The sequence below is a fragment of the Panthera uncia genome, chromosome F2, assembly GCF_023721935.1.
Source record: "Panthera uncia isolate 11264 chromosome F2, Puncia_PCG_1.0, whole genome shotgun sequence".
Lineage (NCBI taxonomy): Eukaryota > Metazoa > Chordata > Mammalia > Carnivora > Felidae > Panthera > Panthera uncia.
Window position 1 is genome coordinate 37833980 of NC_064812.1, and position 23454 is coordinate 37857433.

General features: G+C 34.2%; 1 protein-coding gene across 14 annotated transcripts in view; it reads right to left on the minus strand.

Annotated features, from left to right (window-relative positions):
• Positions 1 to 23454, minus strand: part of VPS13B (vacuolar protein sorting 13 homolog B) — an 805502-nt gene that overhangs the window by 685101 nt on the left and 96947 nt on the right. For all 14 annotated transcript variants that reach the window (XM_049633567.1, XM_049633568.1, XM_049633569.1 and 11 more), the window contains exons 9-15: positions 19829 to 19924; positions 19236 to 19358; positions 18618 to 18755; positions 17617 to 17704; positions 10724 to 10915; positions 5883 to 6052; positions 2687 to 2881 (exon numbers count right to left, since the gene is read on the minus strand). In XM_049633567.1, coding sequence (XP_049489524.1) covers positions 2687 to 2881; positions 5883 to 6052; positions 10724 to 10915; positions 17617 to 17704; positions 18618 to 18755; positions 19236 to 19358; positions 19829 to 19924 — 1002 coding nt within the window. The remainder of the gene's footprint in view (positions 1 to 2686; positions 2882 to 5882; positions 6053 to 10723; positions 10916 to 17616; positions 17705 to 18617; positions 18756 to 19235; positions 19359 to 19828; positions 19925 to 23454) is intronic.

Genomic DNA, 23454 nt, shown 5'->3' on the forward strand with positions numbered 1-23454 from the left:
ACACACACACACACACACACACACACACACACACACACACACACACATTTAAAGGATGGGTTTAGCAGTTAAACAGAGAGGACTTGATAAGACATATAAAAGTAAGTTCAATCTGCGAGTTTTCTTCACACATCCATGCAAACTCTCCCAATTAAAAAATTTAATTATAGGGGCGCCTGGGTGGCTCAGTCAGTTAAGTGACTGACTTCAGCTTAAGACATGATCTCACAGTTCATGGGTTTGAGCCCTAGCACTCTGTGCTGACAGCTCAGAGCCTAGAGCCTGCTTAGGATTCTGTGTCTCCCTCTCTCTCTGCCTTTCCTCTGCTCGCAGTCTGTCTCTCTCAAAAATATTTTAAATAAACATTTAAAAAAATTTTAAGAAAAAAATAAAAATAAATTTAATTACATAAAATTGATGCTACACACCATTTCACCACAGTCACTATAGTTAAATTTAGGTATACAAAAGTAAAACTTGAGCATTTAAGTATTTAACTGAAAATTACTTAAGGCCTAAAATGCCACACACATGAAAAAAAGATTTAAAACCTCTACTATAATATCTTAGCACTATAATAGGAAAATTTATCTTTGGAAACCTTCTCAAAGGTTATAGTAATTATGCCAAGTAACATGAACTGCTATAAACTTTACAACAAAATCAGTATTTTGAGTCAGTTCCAAACAGTCCAAATAAAAACTAAAACTCTCTATACCAAATCCTGAACATTTAAAAATGTACCAGGCCACTGAACAAGCACCCAAAATACAATAACATATTCAAGACTCAAGGCTTTATATTTTAAAGTATTCAATATTCTTAATGTCAATGACAAGTTTTTCTACATATAATATTCTTGCTCTGCCCAACAACAAACTTCCTGGAATACTTAACTTACCCATTATAGATAGCTCTAGTCAAATTAACCAAAATATAAAAGACAACTTTTATGTGTAAAAGCAAAAGACCTTTTCCCAAAACATAACTTATCTAGATTATACTAGAATTAAGTGAGCTTTCAACTTATTAACAACAGTAGTAGTAAACAACAATCCCAGTAACTTTTATGTCAGTATGGAGGACAACCACACTGGTGACCATTGGCTTTGGTGACCATTCTCCTAAAGGATGGGACATGCCTTATTCATCTTTAATGCTGAGTGTCTGCACTATGTAAAGAACTTAATATTTACCAAACTGATGACCCCTACGTAAGCAGAATACCTTGGAAAGGTTAGTGAACTGCCTAAAATTAGTCCTGTTTCAACAAAACAAGGCAAATATTCTGAACATTATAATCTGGTATTCAAGTCATAAAAATATTTGGAAAAATACACTTCAGTGAATTACAAGAATGAATAAAAAAGCACAAATAAAATATTACCTATATATCTAGCTTTCAAAAATACTTTCTGCTACTCTCCACATGACATAAAACACTGTGATAAATAATTCCAATAATGGCTCCTGTGAATCACACTTTCCTGTGTCCACACCCCTTTGAAAGAGGGTCACTCTCATCAAGGGAGTAGAGTCGCCACCATCTTCTTAAAAATGGGCTTCACATGGACTTCTAGGAAATCACGTCATTCTACTCTACATGGTTTGAAAACAAATTTCAACATCTTAAACTAGAGGTGATCTAAAACTGTTACATTTATATTGGTTTCTTTATGCCCTACAAATATGTAAATATTTTAAAACTTTGAAACATGGAACAATAAAGCATAAACCAATAAAATCAGGAATATGCTTTTGGAGTTCTCTAATTTTGGAGTCCTTTACATGAAATTTAGTGCATCTAGTACTTACGCTTGAATTCAAGTTTGTATAGTTTGCTTTAGTCCATAAAAGAATTTGATTAGATATATGTTGTCTCTACTTAAACTATACATCTGTGTTTGCTTAGCAAAACTACTTATTACTCAACATTTGGGTTTATTTATGTACCTATACTGGAATGCATTATTTATGCATTATGCCTCCCAATAATTTCTGTAACTTGATTTAAAGCATTAAAGGTTCTCCTTTTGTGTCAAGAAATTAACATCAATTCAGTAAGAGGAAAGTAACTAAAAAAAACAAATGTGCTAATCCTTTATAAAGCATTATCTCACAAAAATGCTCCCCTCAAAGAAATCATAAGTTTTTTAAAACATACCTATAAAATGGGGTGCCTGGGTGGCTCAGTTGGTTAAGCATCCGGCTCAGGTTGTGATCTCACAGTTTGTGAGTTCGAGACTCAAGTCAGGCTCTGTGCTGACAGCTCGGAGCCTGGAGCCTGCTTCAGATTCTGTGTCTCCTCTCTCTGCCCCTCCCCTACTTGTGCTCTGTCTCTCTCTCAAAACAAATAAATAAATATAAAAAAATTAAAAAAAAAATCCCTATAAACTAAGTGGTCCTTCACACTAATAATTACCATCGGTGACATACAAAATCTTCAAAAATCATAATTAACATTATCTTATAAACATCAAGCTATTAATCCCAAATAAATGAAGAAGTAACTTCAAAAGAGGTACACTTTTATTTAATTATGTTGAATAATGAATATCTATTATATATCATTTAAATCTCATCTTATGGGATACTAACTTTGAAGTTACAACTCCAGGAAAAAAGCTATTTAATTAATTCTCCGAGAGCCAAAGAGGTACTAATAAACAAAATTCACTTTTCCTACCTTAAGGTAGCAGTGTGCATAGCAATAATGAAGCAAATTATCAGATGGCTGAGTAAGATTGCTGACCACATGCACCAACTGTTCAGCATACATTGGCACAGAATGTTCCAGATTAATTTTATCCACCAGTATCTGAATGGATGGCAAAGGCCGAAGAGACTGGAAGTTTGTAGTATTCATGAAGTTACTTGAGTTCTAGAAAATAACAGTTCAATTTATATTTCAGGAAAACAGTGATTGGCATGCAATCCCCTCTATATAAGTCTCAGACTAGCATTTTTTGCAATGTTATCAAATCAATCTACAAAATGATGACTTTCTGTGGGACTCTTTTACTATAACCAAATATAAACATCTTCTACATATTTTTAAGTACGTCCTAGATTTCAAAAAATGTGTATTTATTGTAAAATTATTACTAATCATTTAGCTAAACTTTTTATTTTTCAATCAACTGGAAGAGTTCACTATGTGTGCTTCAGCACATTTAAAGGCATTTTCCTATGCTCGACCATTCCTAAATATTGTCCTAGGTATCTCAGAGCCAGCCACCATTTGTCTTCTTATCCTTTATTCATATTTAGATGACTAAGAAACCAATAAGACTACTCACACAAGAAGTAAAATTTGCAGGATGGAAAAATCCCTGATCCATATCTACTAAAAATAACATGCTAAAGGCTCATAAAATCCTAAGAATTTTGCATTAGTCTTGGTACTTTCAGTGTTACAGAACCTTTCCAAGCTTCCAAATAAATGCAGGTAGGTTGCAAGATGTCCAGAGTATGAACCCTGATTAGCAAGCAACCCCTTTGGGTCTGAGAAATAACTTAGTCCCCTAAAATGCCATACTGTCATTCTCAAAGAGGTACAGTATGACCTTCCATCCAGACGTACATGAAAATACGTGTGGCAAGAGTGGCTTCACAGTTTTGCCTGTCTTTCATTGTCACAATAATTGGGGAGCAATACTAGGATTTAGCAGGCACTGGCTAAAGATGGTAAATGCTAATGCAATACTTATCAACTCCAAAAAGCCAACAGTGCCACTACTCACAAACACTGTGCCTAAAAGTGACTAAGTTGAACATGGTTGAACATGCTTTTCTGACTATTAGTAATTTTTAAATGACACTTATTAAGAAATTACTTTTTCAAGTGATTTTATTTTGGATTACTGAGGTATAACATATGGTAAAGCATACAAACATTAAGTGAAGAGCTCAACAAAATTTTACATCTGTAACCACCACCCATTTCAAGCATTCTAGAAGGCTCTCCTATATCCCTTCCCAGGCAAATATTGGATCGCCACCAGAGGTAGCCAATACTCACTCTCATTACAATCACCACAGATTAGTTTTACCTATTCTTGAACTTTACAGAATCATACAGTACATACTTATTACTGCCTGCTTTCATTCAACATACCATCTCTAAGAATTATCTATGTTGTTCTATTCTTGACGTTAACACTTATTATGAAATAACCATTTCTAAAAATGCTTCTTGGTCTTAAGCTCTACAATTTTCCAATATTAGATTAGCCATACTGTTTTTCCTTGGATTTGCATTTAAATGATACATCTTTTTCCATCCCATTTTTCTAACTTGTGCTATAGTTTTCAGTGCCAGAATGTTTTGATTCTTTTTTTTATGGATCAAGGTCTCTTCTGAAACCTTCTACCTTTTTGTCTCTTTCTTGAACTCATTAACCATAGTTGTTTTGAAGTTCATGTCTAGTATCAATACACTTTTTCTCCATTGACATTTTCCCCAATCTCTTTACCCAGCAATACAACTGCCAGTGGATGACAGGGCACAGATACACAAAATGAAACTACTGTATCATAGGCAACTGACTTCCTGTCATACTTCCACAAATTCTTCTCAAAGTTAGGATACTTTTTCCTTCTATCATTATCATTATGTAGATATCAAAAGAAATATAACCAAAAGAATAAAAATAACAAATAACAGCTTATTATGTATATGGCAAATGCAGAAAGCAATACATTGTGTATGGCCTAAAACAAATATTAATCATCCAGGAAGTCCTCACTGACAACAACAATAGTAATTACTATTGTGTTCTTAATATGTGCAAAATCATTCATGTGCATTATCTCATTTATTATTAAAAATAATTCTAAGAGCTAGGTACTGTAAGGGAATACCTCTGTGCCACCCTGACAATCTTCCACAAATCTATGTAGACCACACGAAGGCAAGATGCAACCACAGCAGACCTAAACCTTGGTAGAACATCCCATGACTCTCAGACCATGAGAAGATAGGTGGTCTTGCAAAGAATTTTTTTATTTTTTCTAACGTTTATTCAATTTTGAGAGAGACAGACCATGAGCAGGGGAGGGGCAGAGAAAGACAGGCACAAAATCTGAAGCAGGCTCCAGGCTCTGGGCTGTCAGCATAGCCCGACGCGAGGCTCAAGCCCACGGACTGTGAGATCATGACCTGAGCCACAGTGGGGACACCCAATCAACTGGTCCAGTCTTGCAAAGATCTTCTAAAAAACCACTTCTCACCTTCTTCTCTTGAGGGAGACTGCTAGTAGCATCCCTCATTCAGGTGAGACACAGAGTTTCCACTTACCCCTCTCAGGGTACAGCTGTAGCTATACAACTGCTTAGATGAAGTGTGGAATTGAACTCTTGACAACAGGGTACCCTACCATGTGTGCTGCATGTCATTTTGGCCCTCTGGTTTCAAGGTCGTCCTGAAAGGGACACGCCAAGCTGACACCATTAATGATTTGTTTTTGCTGTCTATATGTAAGTAATAAACCATCTGAATCTACCTAGGCTTGTTGCTTCTTTACTAGCTAGCTGAATCTGTCAGCCCACCTGAAAAATGGTTTTTTTTGTTGTTTTTCAGAAATAAGTTTAGAAATAAAAGCAAGGTGTCATAGTTTGTATATGGACTGACCTCTAGACCCATGCTCTTCAACATTTCTTTATACAGCCTTACCTTGAGATTTAAAAATATGCATATATATGCATATACACATACACACACACAACTTTCTAAGAATTAACAATCATAGTTACATTGCTTTAACGTCACCATGGATAAGTATATAAGCACATATTCTTTTACTCAATCACCTTCCTTACAATAGCATAGGACCTACAAATATGCATATATGAGGAAAAAAGTAGTAAACTCCAAAATATACCTTTTCTCCCATAATGACAGGCAACAAATGATCCAACAAGTTGAATTCAGCCATGAAAATAGTACAGGTACATTTGAGGAGAGTAATACTTGTATGTCGGGTAGGAATATATTCCTCCAAAGATGCCACTTCTTCAGGATTCAGCGTGGTTTCATTTTCATCTTTAATATCTAAAATGAAATAATACAAATATAATAAAAAATTGTTTTAAATAATATTTTTAAATGATTAATTAACTGGTTCCCAAATTTTAAGGTCAAATTGTATTTTTCTTTTCAACAATGAAACAGTTGAAAAATAACGTTAACTTTAACAAATACAAGTTACATTACTATAGAATATAAATTTATGTCTTTACTATATAAAAATTTACATATTTTATTTTAAGATATTTTTAATATTTTAAAGAAATTTTTAATCTCTTTTGTTAAAAGAATAACAGCTTCTGTTCGTTAAAACACCATTAAGATAATGCAAAAGCAAACCACAAACAGGGAGAAGATATTTGCTGTAGATAGATAGATGGACTTAGAGCATACTATCAAAGGACTCAGAGCATACTAAAAAATGTCTAATGCAAAACCACATAAAAATCATTAATGAACAATTCAATAGAAAAATAGGTGAAAAAAACATCTGAACAAGCAAAAGATAATATATCCAAATGGACAAAAATTCTATCAAAAGCTAGATAATATCATCAGTTATCAGATAAATGCAAATGGAATAGCATTGCAGACCCATTAGAATGGTTAAAATGAAAAAGACTACTACTAAGTGCTGGCAAGCATGCAGCAAACTTTTTACATAGCCACATAGCAAATATTTTATGTTTGTGGGCCATATAGTGTGTCACAACTACTCAACTCTGCCACTGTAGCACAAAAGCAGCCACAGACAATACATAACTGAATGAGCATGATTATGTCTTAATAAAACTTTACCTATAGAAACTGAATATTAAATTTCACATAGAGTTCATGCGTCATAAAGTGTATTTCTTTTTTTTTTTCCAACCATTTAAAACACAAAATCCATTATCAGCTCATCTGTTGCACAAAAAGAGGCAGTAAGTCATAGTTTGCCAGCCCCCAGTCAAGAGCAATTAAAACTCTTCAAACCCCTGATAAGAGCATAAAGTGGTTTAACCACTTAGGAAAATAGTTTGGAATTATCTTCTAAAAGTGAACATATGCAATCCTTTTACCTAAGTGATTCCACTCTTCCATGCCCAAAAGTACACATTTACCAAAAGGCATGTACTAGAATGTTTGTGGCATCACTATCATAATAACCAAAAACTAGAAACTACTCACCAACATAATGGATAATTAAGTTATAGTATATTCATATAAAGGGATACTATATAACAATGAAATGAATCTCATAATTTAAGCTCAAACCAGTGACAAAAGATACATACTGTGTGATTCCGTTTACATGAATTATAAAATAAGCAAAATAACTAAATCCATGTTAGAAGTAAGGAGAATGGTTTCCCTTGGGGTCAGAGGAGTAACCAGAGGAGAGCACAAAGGGGACTTCTGAAGTGCTGTTAAGTCACCATTTCTTGAACAGTTACACAAATGTGGTTAAGTCTGCAAAATTCACAGAACTATACCCCTACACAATAGTTTAAAAATGGAGAATTAAGTACTTAAGATTAAATACATATGCACTCATATCAAGTAGCTCTTACTTTGCACAGTTCTGATATGTATGAATGAATTTGTTATCTTGTTTTAGTTAAAAATGCCAGTTCCCCCCCCCCAAAATAGTTCCACAGTATAATATAATACTGTATATTATCAGTATATACAGTTACCACAGTATAATAACTACTTAAAGTACAAGACTTACTACTAGTTCTTCTTTCCATAAATCATAACATAAAGAAAAAATGTGCATCATGATCAGTGATCAATCATGTCACTTCTTTCAAAGTCTGTCAGGTTTGGTTACTGGTATCTCATACCTGCTATTTAACTATGTATAGACAGCAAAGCATGTAGTTGTATTGCCTCCTTGTTTACCAGTGATAAACCTATGTGACATTTTGCAAAAATGTATAATTTAAACAGAACTGCCAATCAAAGATGAAAGTGCAGCAAAGAAACATACTGGTAACATACAAGGAGTTAGGGAAGAAACAGGTGACTGTGGGAATATCAACAGCATATCATTGGAAAGACTCTTGCTATGTAGCTAGGGGAACTTAGTGAAGACAAACTGATGTTGATGAAGAAAGTGGTTGTGATAAAAAGAATGCAGGTATCTGAAGATGTCCCAGAAGATACCCCAAACAAAACACTTCCCATTAAAGGAACTCTCAGAGGTGTTCACAACATTGAAAGTGTACAGGAATCTAATCCAAACTTGTAAGTGTAACAATTTGCTAAAAAACAGGAAAGATGATTACTCTATATTCTAAATTCTATGACAAGACAAGCACCATTTAAACTACTCTTTTTTTTTTTTTACAAAGAAAACTGTTTCTTACTATTCTCTTACTATTCTCTTTCCATTTTTTTTCATTTCTATACATTTATACCAATAGTAAGAGAGGTTTTCGTGTTTTGACAGAAATATCCAAAAGTGTGAAACAATTTCAATTTGTGCATACACACACACACACACAATCATGTTTTTGAGATGATAAACGGCTTCAGATAAAAATTCATGTTATATATACGTGTGTGTGTGTGTGTATGTGTGTAGGGCATAATTCCACTGTAGAAGAAACTGCTAATTACAACCTTTCTTTTAGCAACAAAACCCTCTGAACTTTAGTATTGAAACTCCCAGAAACTATACTTTCCAGCCTCTCCTGCTGTTAGCTATAGGGACGTGTTACTAAGTTTTGGTCAATGGGTGACAGAGCCATATTATGAAATGAAACTACATACCTACCATTTTCTCTTGTTCCCCCTTTCCTGTTGATTCAAATTCAACATTGTAATGGTGGGCCAACACTTACCATATAGAGGAGACGTGTCTCAGAGAATGGTAGAATAACAAGACAAAAGGAATTCTGGGTCTAAGACAACCTCCTGGAACAGTTACCCTAATCCACTAGAGCACCTACCAGCTTGGACTTTTACATGAGAAAAACAAATTATGTACTAATTTTTATGCAAACCTAAGTTTTCATTTCTCTGGGATAAATGCCCAAGAGTACAGCTGCTAGGCTATACGGTAGTTTAGTTTTTAAAAGAAACTGCCAAACTGTTTTTAGAAGTGGTTCTATATTATAAATTCCCATCAGGGATGAATGAGTGATCCAGTTTCTTCACATTCTCCCTGACATCTCCCAGTACTATCACTGTTTTTTATTTTAGCCATTCTATACATACTATCCTAACACTTCTAAGAGTGCCTGTAATGGAGTAAGCATTCAAGCAAAGTGCAAGAAATGAATGCATAAACATGTCAAGCACTTAACTATGCACTAGGCACTGTGTTATATGCTATTACATGCACTAAACTTTAAAAGTTGGTCCTATTAGTGTAACATTTAGAATAACAGTAAATTGCAATGACAAAAGTCAAATAAAGAAGTTCGAACAACAGCAAAAGTTTATTTCTTTAACACAACAATCTGAGTCTAAGGGACCAAGAGTTGACATAGTGATACCATGCTACCAAAGACCTAGGTTGATCCCACCTTGTTCTGTCATCCCAGAATGCAGCTTTCATCTCAGGGTCTAAGCTAGCAGCTCCAGCTCCTGCCATTTTAATTTTTCCCAGCCAGAAGGAAGGGGTAAAGGAAAAAAGGCAGGCTTGCACTTTTCCTTTTAAAGTCATGGCCCAGGGGCGCCTGGGTGGCTCAGTCGGTTGAGCGTCCGGCTTCGGCTCAGGTCACGATCTCGCGGTCCGTGAGTTCGAGCCCCGCGTCGGGCTCTGTGCTGACCGCTCAGAGCCTGGAGCCTGTTTCACATGCTGTGTCTCCCTCTCTCTGACCCTCCCCCGTTCATGCTCTGTCTCTCTCTGTCTCAAAAATAAATAAACGGTAAAAAAAAAAAAAAAAAAAAAAAAAATTAAAAAAATAAATAAATAAATAAATAAAGTCATGGCCCAAAAACTCACATAAACTTCTGCTCCTATCCTGGTAGCCAGAACCTTGAGGCATAGGACTATACTTGGGATATATGGATATATCATCTTTATTTTTATCATAAAAATTTCTATCATAGAAACTTCTTTTACCATAAAATAAGAGGATAATGGATATTGGGGAGACAATTTAACCATCTCTGTCACAATAATTAAACTCATTAGAAAGACAGAGAAATGGAAAATCAGTAATGTTCCTTAAATTCCCTAAGGTAAGAAGGAGTCAGAATTCAAACCATAGTCTAACCCCACAAAGGTCCTTTACTATGCTATTATGTCCTACTCTCGAGTGCTGTATTTTAGGAAACTATGATACCTTCATGCCATGTAGAAGAAATTAGGTGTACAGCAAATTCTTTTTTACCAGTAAGACCTCAGTCTCCTTAAATGCTAAATTTGTACATTTAGAGTCCATCTTCATGTCTGTTTCTTAGAATCCAATTAAGGGAAGAAAATTATATTTCAGGAATATATACTGGAAAGAGTACCAAAAAGGTGTGGCAATGAAATACTGACAAATACTGGCAAATAAAGTACTTATACAATTTCTAAATCTTGACCTCTCCCATAACTTCTACACACATGTATATTCTTTAAATTAACTAAAACCATGAAAATCAAATAGGCAAACTACCTAAAAAGTGTAATTTAGCAAAAATATAACAAATTGGATTATAAAATAATTCAAACCAACAACCAGGAGATTTAAAATTAAGCCAAAAACCAACCTGGTTTTAGTCCACTGTACGGTTCATATTCATGTTCCAATGCACAAACAATCATTTTCAAAATTCGATGCACTGCACTGCTATCCAAACGAAAGTCTACAGGACCTATAACAAGGCTTTTGGTAGACTTCTCCTGAACTACTCCCATATCTTCACTTTTCCCTGAAGAAAAGTCTTGTTGATTTGCAGAACCTATAAAAAGCCAAATCTTACATCAATATTTTAAGCAATCAGATATACCAATTTAAATATTACTCTTTTCTTATCTTTTTAGCTTATAGCTTAATGCCTTAAAACCAATTCTTCATTGGCTGAATACATGGAACACTGACCATATATATTTTTCTCCATACTGATGGGACAGTATTACCATCAAAAAAAAAAAAATTGATTCAGATAAAAACTATCCCTGTAATCTATTTAATATTACAAGAAGTGCTATAAAACTCGAACAATCATTCTTAGAAAACTATTCTCTTAGAAAACTTAGAAAACTTAAAAAATCTAACTGGCTAATATCCAATAATTCTATACACAATACTATTACGTTGACTGGAAAACATGAGCAAAGGAAGTTGCATTTTACTCTTTTGGAAGTTTCACTGAAAAATAGATTGTTTACAATTACATGTTCACAACGTACTGTGAGAGTTGTATAGTTGACCATGGAAGTGAACTAGAGGTACTACCTGCTTTAAACTTTTTCCAGAATAAAATTATTATGGCCATGATTCATAGTGCAGAACCCAAGTTCTTCAATCCCTTATCTCCCCATATATTGAGGAGGAACCAGAGGCTATCTTCTAAGAAAAATCTTGGCTCTACCTACAAGTATTTCTCCTTAACATGCACACTCCTTATACTAGAGATTCAGTTTTAATACATAAACCATCTGTTATAAGTGACAACATATGGTAATTTATAAATCTTTTTTTATTTTTTTTTAATGTTTATTTCTGAGAGAGCGAGAGAGAGAAAGAGCACAAGCGGGGGAGGGGCAAAGAGAGAAGGAGATAGAATCCAAAGGAGCCTCCAGGCTCTGAGCTGTGATGCTGACACAGACCCTGATGCAGGGCTCCAACCCATAAGCCGTGAGATCACGACCTGAGCCAAAGCCAGACGCTTAACCACCAGCCACCCAGTAATTTATAATTCTTAAGCCATTCTTAGTTTATTCAAACAAAAATTGGAAAGTAAGGCTTCCCAGCACTAATACCTTTAGAATCTAGAAAGGCCCTATTAAACACAAAAGTTATGTATCTACGCCTTCCAATAACTTTTTCAAGAATACATTTCTGTAATTTTAAACAAAGGAGTTCAGTTCAATCTTTAGTCTCAGTGCCACAGACAAAAAAGAAAAAATTATTCATATATTAAGGTGGACCACACACAGACTTAACTAAATCAAATAAAACATACAAAGTTAATCTTACACGATACACATATATAATATATATATATACATAATAAAAATATAAATACATATAGACAAATAATACTGAGTCACATTAGAAATTAGGTAGAAGGGCACCAGGATGGCTCAATCAGTTGAACATCCAATTCAGCTAAGATCATGATCTCACACATTAATGGATTCAAGCCCCACATCAGGCTTTGCGCTGACAGCTCAGAGCCTGTTTCAGATTCTGTCTCTCTCTCTGCTCCTCCCCCATTAGCACTCTCAAAGTTAAATATTAAACATTTCTCTCAAAAATAAACATTAAAAAAATTCTTTTTAATTAGGAATAAATAACATGCCATTCACATAAAGAATCACTGCCTTCCAGAGCTAAGCCAGGCAAACCTGTTAGGAAGGGTAACTTGAAGACAAAAAAAAAAATTTTGGTTATAAATCACAATATACAAAATCACAGAAAACGTTCTGCGTTGAGTTCCATAAGGGCTATCAGGCTTCCTAAATGAACTTAATATTATCAGAAGACCCTTTTTTTTGGTCATCAAATTGTCTCTAAAGTAATAAAAGCCCATAAACATCTATTTTTTTTCCAGGTAATACAACTTGATTCCAAGGCAGTTTAAATTTAGATGCCAGTGGCTTGTCTGAAATGTAAAACTGCAACAGGCTTTTTGCTAAATCTTTTCAGCAAGGTATTTACTGAACCCACACTCAATATGTTTGGGTCAATCCAGCCCCCTGAATGTTTGGCTACTCTTATTAAGAGTCAACACAACATCCACGTAGCCCAATGAAAAGAAAGGATTTACCAGTCTCCCTGGGACAGCTAGAAGCAACAGCATCTACACTGCCCCTATCTTCCTATATTTACTTTTATACCTACTGATAGAAAACCATTCTTCTTCCTATTCTGCAAGCTATCAAAACAACTCCACCAAGCATTTGTACTGTCAATGCACACATATTGTCCTCTTTCACTAGAGATTCACCTACTTTCTTCACCCACTGCTTCTCATTTAAGTTTGCTTGTAACTTCTACCTTAGGAGTCTTTTTTTTTCTTTAAGGAAAAAAGAGTCTGTTTTAGCTCTACTCTATGAGCTAGAAAATTAATCCCTACCCAACATAATGCAGGAATCAAGAATCCTTCTATTCCAGCATTCCTTTCAATTAATACCAACACTGTCCCAAGACATCCAGATTCAAATAGGCAATGAACCATGATGCCTCTCTCTCATCCTTTCCCTCAATCCAGTAACGGAAGTATTTCAATTTTATAGTTCACTAAAATTTTCCTTTTGTAGGTTACATTTTCATCTATCTTTTATTTTAGGTCCATAAAAACATGTGCAATAACTTCCTAAGTTAAAAAAAAAAAAACTAGAAAGGCACTAGTCCTAGTAACAAATATTCAAACAGTTATATGAAGAAATATTTCAATTTAGTTTATAAAACACTGAGTGCTTTCAGGCAGCATAACAAAAAACTGTCAGAAGATGCTTATCAGTATCAAGCAGTAGCACAGGAAACTTATTAACTGAATTTTTATTTATATGCCATTTCATAATGTGGGTAAAGTACTAACTGCTACATCATTTATCACAACAAAAATAAATGTAAGTTTTTTGGTACTGCATACTAGTTTCTTGCATTAATTAGAATACTATCATGAATTTAAACACACCAATCAAATCTAGCTTCAAAATTTCAGAATTCACTACAAACGTTGTGAAATTATTGGTTTAATATGCATTTAGATACTTAGATTAAATTTAGGGTACTTTTTTTGATAATTTGGACTATACAAACAAATAAATGTCAACTGACACCAAACCAAGCATTTTAGATAAAATATTTCTTTAAACTGTTTAATATTAACCTCTTGTGAGAATTCAAAATACTTTTCTTAGGTTCACTCTACAAATTTCTTGCTTCAAGTAATCAAAGAAAGAAGAAAATCTGAACACAGTAGTTATGAATGCAGGCTGTACAGTCTGACTGGCTGGGTTCAAATCCCACAGAATAGGTGTATAATCTTGACCAAGTTACTTAACTTATCTAGGACTGGCTGTTTTCATCACTTGTAAAATGAAGATAAGGTTATCTACCTTTAGGGTTATTATGAGGACTAAATAAGTAAGTTAATACACGTGAAACACTCAAAATAGCACCTTCCATTTAAAACCATTTAATAAATATTCATTACTATTATCACCATCATCACCACCACTGTATTATAAATGAATATAAAACCACAATGAGAAACAAACATAAACACAGTTACCTAAAAGCAGGCAAGGAATAAACAAATTATTTGAATAAATGAATACGTTTTTCAAGTACATGCGACATTCACAAATTAACAGCGAAATTTTATCAAAAAACATCCCTGTTTGCATAACTGAGAAAGTAGATGTGTAGTAGGAGACCAAAAACAAGAAGTAATTACCACAAATCTCACAACAGCAGTTTCCTCTGCTGAGGCAGGGAAGAGAATGTGATTAAAAAAAAAAAAAAAAAAAAAAAAAAAGAAAAAAGAAAAAAGAACATACAGAATGCATATTGGATACGGATACTGTCCTACTTCCTGGCTTGGTGTGGGGAATACACAGGGGTTTCCTTTATAATTCTTTGCTATTCTGTACATAAATGTATGTTTGTATGTTATGACCTAATAGTTTGTTTTTAAAAAGTTAAGGACTAAGGGACGCCCAAGTGGCTCAGGCAGTTAAGTGACCAACTCTTGATTTTGGCTCAAGTCATGATCTCACGGTTCATGAGTTTGAGCCCCACATCGGGCTCTGCGCTATCAGCACAGAGCCTGTTTCAGATTGTCTCCCTCTCTCTCTGCCTCTCCCCCATTAGCCCGCGCGCGCGCGCGCGCGCGCGCTCTCTCTCTCTCTCTCTCTCTCTCTCTCTCTCTCTCTCAAAAATAACATTAAAAAAATTTTTGTTCAGGGAGCCTGGGTGGCTCAGTCGGTTGAGCGTCTGACTTCGGCTCAGGTCATGATCTCACAGCTAGTGAGTTCAAGCCCTGCGTTGGGCTCTGTGCTGACAGCTCAGAGCCTGGAGCCTGCTTTGGATTCTGTGTCTGCCTCTCTCTCTGCCCCTAACCCACTCACATTCTGTCTCTGTCTCTCTCAAAAATAAACATTAAAAAAATTTTTTTTTAATTTAAAAAAAATTTTGTTTTAATTAGGTATAAATAGCATGCCATTCTCATAAAAAACCACTGCCTCCCAGAGCTAAACCAGGCAAACCTCTCTCTGTCTCCCTCTCTAACCCTTCCCTGATTTCTCTCTCTCTCAAAAATAAATAAATTAAAAAGTTAAGGACTCAGATATTTATAACATTGTATATACTACTCATGGAAATGGAAAATATGAAAAGTTTAACAGTTAAAAAACTACCAGTTTCTCACACAGACCATATATAAGCACTGTAGCAAATATAAACTGTTTCCACAGTATATGTACAAATAAAATTTTCAGTGCTCAGTTTCCTTCCTTGAAGGACAGCTACTTGATACTCCACCTAACAAGATACCTGATCCACAACACATGCATAAGACTCCATTCTAAGCCAGCAGAAACCTACCATTTTACATTTGGCAAATCCAACACTATAGCAATTTATAAAGTTCTTAGAACACAGAATTCTGAGTTGCCCTTTCCTATACACAATTGGCTACTGAACATCTTAGCCTCAATGTCCACAGGTAACTCAAAACACATCTTTACCAAAGCACCTGGTGGCTCAGTCGATTGGGCATCCAACTTTGGCTCAGGTCATGATCTCACAGTTCCTGAGTTCAAGCCCCACGTGGGGCTTGCACTTGTCTGCACAGAGCCCACTGCAGGTCCTCTGTCCCCCTCTCTCTGCTCCTTCCCAACTTGTGCTCTCTCAAAAATAAATAAAACATTAAAAGAAAAAAAACCCTTTTTTTCCTACAAAAATCCTTTCTTGTTTCTATCTCCCTTAGTGGCTATCCTACCCTCCGAGATCAAAATCAGATACACAATACAAATTTATCTTTAAATAAAGCAATGCAAAGGCAGTGAGTGAAGGTTTTATGCACAGAATTAAATCTGAAACAGTGAGAAGCAGGAAGCCAGTAAAAAAGCGATTAAAATCTAAAGAAAACAGCATATTGGATGAGAGTGGTAACAGTGGAGTTTACAAAAAGTAAATGAAGATAGATTTTTGTAGATGAATGTTGACAAAATGTGTTGATGAACTGGATGCTAGGAAAGGAGGAGTGTGTCATGAGGATCCCTAGGTTTCTGGCTTGAGGTACCAGAAGATAGAACAATGTTCCAAGATTGAAACAAAAAGAGAAGCAGTAGGTGGTCATAGGGATTTTAATAATTCCATTTGAACGTATTCACTTTTGAAGTATTTGTGAGACACATAAAGAAGTAAAAATGCCACGTATGCATTGGATATTTAATTCTAAACTGAAAGAAGTTTAAACTAAAATTACAAATATGTGCATGAACATATAAAAGGTACTTGGATCCATGGAAAAGAATAAAATAACTTCAGGAAAGAGTTTAGGGAAAAAAGTAAATCCAAGGTTTATCAATGAGAAAAACATTTAGAAATCCCTTACAAAAAGAGGAAGCAGAAAATTACTGCTCTTTCCTTACGTTTCCATCTAACAAAACTTCAAGATCCTTCAAGATCAACTTCTCTGTGAAGTCTTTAACCCCACACATAAAAATAGTCACTTTCTGACCTAGACCTCTCTTAGCTCTCCATTTATACTACTGTTCTTAACGTGCTGTATACTATAATCGCTTAAGTTCATAAACACCACCTATTGGTTTCTTGAGAAACGCTTTGGTCTTCTTAGCATTCACTATATCTAACTCATCACCTAACATACAGAATCAATTATTAACATATGAAAAATTACAAAAAAATGAATGTATTTTCGCTAAGCTTTCAATATGAAAATAGAATAAGCACAATATAGTATATTGACAAGCACATAAAATATCAGTTAAACTTTTAAAAACATCATTTGCTAATAAAAATAAAACATATAATAAAATACTATGTATCCATAGTCTCCAGAAGCATTTATTTCCACTACTCTGCTTGAAATAACAGTTTTTTTAAATAACAAGATCTACATAACCTTCAAAATGTATTTAATACCTAAAAGGAAATGTTTATGCTTTCGGACAACTTAATACAATATGAAATTTGATGTATCAAAATTTTAGTACTTGGTACATAATAGAACTAAATCTAGTTGGTTATATAAATTTAGTTGGTTATATATAAGAAAGGATTAAAAATCTAAGGGTCTAAGCAAATTCTAACATGATATTAAAATTACACCATTCCCCAAAGTAACAGAAGGTAAATCTGATGTAATAGATGACAACCAGTCAAGGACCAACTGATTCTGAAGAGTCTTTTGTTTCTCTTGTTCAAAGAAAAGCAAATGTAAAGGAAAGAAACTAGTACCTTTGCCACTGATGTTCTCCATTGTATACAGGTAATCCATGTAAAAAGCCCCAAACCTTTGCATTCCAGCTATCTCAGTGTATGTCTCCTGCCAACAAAGAAAAGCAAATAGAACACACATAGTATACAAGTTGAGTTTAAAACCTAATAGGTCAAGAATCAGACACACATCCTTACACAGAATGTGTATCAAATCAAAGAATTACCAAAACAACAGAGGCTAGCCAAAGGATTCACTTCTAAGAAAGGTAATGTTAACTCTACAACAGGACATCCATAATTCTACTAGACCTTTTGAACACTTTATCAATGTCTGGTTAATGAACACCTGTAATGGAATAGGATAGTATACCCTTGACCTTTATCAACATCACAAAACTGTCTAATAATATATATACCCTCAAATATATTTAATCCTTAAATAATCCAGTACACTTAAATGAAACTTAAATACTAAAGATATACTAAAATATGTATAATGTATGTAAGTATGCAGATTAAAATTAATTTCTTTATAAAAGTAAACATAGCGAAAAGAGTTAAAATATATTTTATTTATTCTATTATATTAACCTTCAGGTAACCTTTTTTTGAATGTTTAAATTTATTCCATAGAAGTACACGGATTTTATATGAAAAATTCAAATAACACTAAGATACATACATAGTAAAACGTGAAATTCTTCATCTCTTCCCATTTATCCCCTACACAGAGGAACTAAAATTAGAAGACAACGCTACAAGTTTCCTCCATGACTATCTTAACTTTAGAGAATGGATAAACCAACTAACTGGCTACATACTATATATAAGTAGAGATCTTTGTGCACTCTTTAAACTTTTCTAGATGTAGAAACTGGACAAAAATACTCTAAATGTTTCAATGAACAACCATCATTTAGAATATATTACTTGAGAAGAAAAATGGCAATCCCAACTATTCACACAAAGCATCCGCCCTAACAGAGCCTAAAAACTGGCTCAACTATATATTCTCTAACCTTATGATGGGCTGCATCCAAGATGAATTCTGCATGAGTACCATTATTTTCTGGACTTCGGTAATCAAACAATGAGTTTGTGAGGTATGTCAAACCTTTCATACTCAAATTTTCACCACAAATGAAGAAACAGGCTTCCTGAAAATAAATACAAAAATTTCTTAACAGGAGGAAAAATCATTGAACTGCTAAAGAAAATAAAACCTTGGTTTTATAATACCCATTTAGTAGTCACTACAACTTGAAGTCCTATAAAAAGACAAGGAACGTTGTCTCCATTTTTCACTGCCTATATTGGCAAAGAACATTTTAACAAACCAAAAAGGAACTCCAAGTGGCTGCCATAAACAAGAAAGAAGAAACATTTATGAATTGAAAAGTATTTGGAACTACTGTCCAGGTGTTAAGTGCTACCAACTTTCTAAATTCCCCTGAGCTCTATAATTTCTTATAGGGGAAAACAGTAAAGTTCCTCTCTTAAGCCAAAGATATATGTAGTCTAACAGATTTTTTGGTATGGTTAAACACTTCAATAAGCACTTCATTATCCCTGTCTTTTATCCAAAAAGAAGAAGGAGGAGGAGGAGGAGGAGGGAGGAAAGGCTGAATTTGACTTACAGTTTCACTTCTATTCATATTCTCTTCAAAATCTTTAACACCCATAATTCCTTTAAGGCACATGGCTCTGCAACCAACAAAACCAATCTGGCAATCAAAAAAAGGCTCTCCCATCATAAGGGCCTATAAGAGAGAAGGAAACATTAGAACCAAGAATTTGAATTTCATAAAAATGTTATATATAGGCTTTTCTTGTAAAACTTCTAAATTAGGAAAAACAACTTCTTTAGGATTATGGCCTTTGCAAATTTATTCTCCTCAGATCATAACCCTATTAAATTAAGAAATATCTTACTTGTCTCTGTATCCTCAAATCTTTGTATCCTCAATGACTGGCACCTTACGAACATTAATCTACACATATATATGAGCTCACACAAGTTAAATGAAGAAAATGAAAGGATAAATTAACATTCCATGTTACAATAAAATCTTTGTTAAATATTTCAACCAATACTACTGATGACTAAAATAGAATTATAAAACCATAAATGTACTTTAAACATACCACTTATGATAAAAGCTTGCATTTATTAAACATTAAAGGCCATTCAAAAAGTTTTAAAAATATATGTTCAATGTTGAAAGATTACCTCAACTGTAGTTCCTTCTTGTTCCCAACACAATACTTCTTTAGATTTAACTTTCTGAGGGCTATAATAACTACTCTCAGCTTGCATTTCAGTGAGCTAAGAAACAATGTAAGAATATTAAGTAAAATTAGTATTAGGAAAGCAATAAACTGTCATTATTATGATGAATTGATGGAAACAGGGCCAATTTTAAGATTCAGGAAATTTAATTATTAAGCAGGAAAACAGGTGCAACAAAAACAGCTGTGACAGATTATCCATGGTATAAAGGTTGAAAATGCGAGTCTAAACTCACATAGAGAATTTAATGCCATCTTATTTTATTTAACTTCTTTGTTTTAACAATATTGCTTGAAAAGGTAAAGTTGTGTATAAGTCCCATAGTTATATAACTATTCATACATTCTGCGAAAAATTTTATTTATTTTAACCTCAATTCAATATACATTCAACCAGGTTTAGTTCAATCATTTACAAAATTTCTCTCAAAGTTTCCATCAAAAAAAAAATTATGAACAGACACAAAGAGATTCAACAAAACTTATTCTAATTCTGTGAGGGAAGTAGGTTCGTGGGTGTTTACTTTCAACGTTTGTGTCTCATAGAATGTCTCAGACTCATTCAGTGATGCAAACACTTAATGGGTGACAGCTGGATAACAAGTACTAATCAAGATGCTGCCAAAACAACAACTCTTGCACCCCTGAAGCTTACAACACATTACTTGTATGTATCCAAAAACGAGATAAATTATCTTCCAAAGGTACTTTTCTGAATGCAGTATAGTATCCTGGTTTGGATCATGTTACAGAAAACAACTTTATAAAATGCGATTAAACTCTGGAATTTAACAGTAATGCCCCAGTGTTGGCTTCCTAGTTTTGACAAATGTACTATGATAGCATAAGATGTTAATAGGGAAACTGAGTAATGAGTATATGTGAACTCTCTGTATTTTGCAAGTTTTCTGTAAATATAAAACTGTTCTAAAATAAAGGTTTTTTTTTTAATTTTTTTTTTAATGTTTACTTGTTTTTGAGAAACAGAGACATAACATGTGCGAGGAAGGGGCAGAGAGAGAGGGAGAGACAGAATCTGAAGCAGGCTCCAGGCTCTGAGCTGTCAGCACAGAGCCAAACGCGGGGCTTGAACTCACAAACCGAGATCATGACCTGAGCTGAAGTCGGACACTTAACTGACTGAGCCACCCAGGTGCCCCTAAAGTTTTTATTTTTTTAAAGGTATTCTGCCATGTTTGCTAATGAGACCCTTCCTTAAACTCCTATGCAGTGGATGGATTTTTCAAACGGGGGCACCTCAGTTAAGCGCCCAACTTCAGTTCAGGTCATCATCTCGCAGTTTATGAGTTTGAGCCCCGCGACGGGCTCTGTGCTGACAGGCCCAGCCTGGAGCCTGCTTCAGATTCTGTGTCTCCCTCTCTCTCTGCCCCTACCTGGCTCGAGCTCATCACGCACTTGCTTGCTCTCTCTCTCTCTCTCTCTCTCTCTCAAAAACAAACATTAAAAAAAATAAGTTACAAAAACAATATTTAACTTTGGTCAAATAGAACTTACTAAACCAAAAAGTTATTTTAAGCATGATAACTTCTTTATACTTAAAATCAACTACTTATTCTCATTTCTTAATAGCAAAGAGTTTATTACATATGAGCCCTTATTTCTTAGATGCTTCTAGAACTAGTATACACAATGTCATTATTTTAAAGTACAATTCTATGAAATACTCAAGTAAAGTCAGTATTTTAAACTTGATCACCCTTCAGCTGTCTACAATTATTGTAGAGAAAAAGCAATTAATTGATTAAAAGGACTCAAACATTACAAGAACAATTTTCAATGTGATTTTTAAAACGCTACATTTAATTTGGCATGATTTTTGTTGGATTCGTATCAACTGTTCAGAATGCTAATGTAGAAACACGACCTTATTTTCTGACCAAAATATGAACCACAAATTAATTCCATACATTCTTTAAGTCCAAGCTGAACAATGAACTCTAATGTTTTCCTCCTGAATATCAACGGATTTCCCTTAGAGAAACCTTAGAGACATAAATGTTCGAAAAAAATTTTAAATGTATTAACTAATGACAAGTACTGCCCCAAAAGTCTATAAAAGTTTTGTATATAAATACAAACTATTCTGACTCAGTTTAATACAATTCTTCCTATCAATGAAGAGAAATATACCAGAATAATTTCAAATTTAAAAGTAAATAAACAAAACTCACCAGAAAAGATAGAACTTTTGCTAGCAATCCCTAACTTCCCTCACAAACTTAGATTAAAAGTAACTTTTTTATCATCTAAAACTGGCAATAAACATATGCTTTCACAAATATGTGGAATTTAAAAACGAAAACAAATGGGGCACCTGGGTGGCTCAGTTGGCTAAGCACCTGACTTGGGCTCAGGTCATGATCTCACAGTTCATGAGTTCAAGCCCCAGGTTGGACTGTATGCTGACAGTTCAGAGCCTGGAGCCTGTTTCGGATTCTGTGTCTCCCTCTCTCTCTCTCTGCTTCTCCCCTGCTCATGCTGCTCTGTATCTCCCTCAAAAATAAATAAACATTAAAAAAATTATTTTAAACCAAGACAAATGAACAAACAATAAGAAGAATCAGACCATAAATATAGAGAACAAACTGACAGTTGTCAGAGGGGAGGGGCCTGGCGGGGGGAGGCGATGAGCAAAATGGATGGAGGAGATTGAAATATACAGGGTTCTGGTTACAGAACGAATTAAGTCAAGGGAATATAAAAGGCACACCATAGGGAATATAGTCAATGATACTGTAATAGCATTGCATGGTGATATTTGGTAGCTAGACTTGTGGTGAGCATACCATAATGTATACAGATGTGTAGAGAGATGTGGAATCATTTCATTGTACACCTCAAACTATTGTAACATTGTGTTTCAACTATACTCAAAAAACAATTATACCACTAAAAACTATAAGTATAATGTAAGTTCTCTAAATAGTTCATTCATGCTGCTGTTACTAAGATATGTTTATGTATCTTTTAGAACTTAAGCTCGAATATTTATACTTACAAATAATGCAATTACAGTTGTTGCCAAAAACATCTATTAAAAGCAGAGATGATCATATAATAAAAAATTTTTAATAAACTAAAAAAATAAAACTGACAATATATGTAATAATTGCTGGCAACAGTGGCTTTTTTATTATATATTTTAAAGATTTTATTGTTTTATTTTTAATTTTACAGACTGATGCATAGTCCCTTTCAAAGCTGTATCAGTGAATTTTAATTGTGAAATTAATAAAAAAAATGTGTTCCCTAGAAGAATTCAGAAAAAAATGATGTCAAAATAGCACAGCTATTTTACCATTTTTGCCCCAAATTTTATTACCAAAAAAAAAAATCTTTTAAACCAATTAAGCTCAAATTTTGTTAAAACTCACGTTCTACATTTTTCAGGGTTTGTCATATTAGAAAATACTTAATGCTTTTAATTAGAAAAGTCTTTAAAGACTGTTTACTTTAAAATATTTTTATCTAGGGGCACCTGGGTGGTTCAGTCAGTTGAGCGTCCGACTTCGGCTCAGGTCATGATCTCTCAGTTCACGAGTTTGA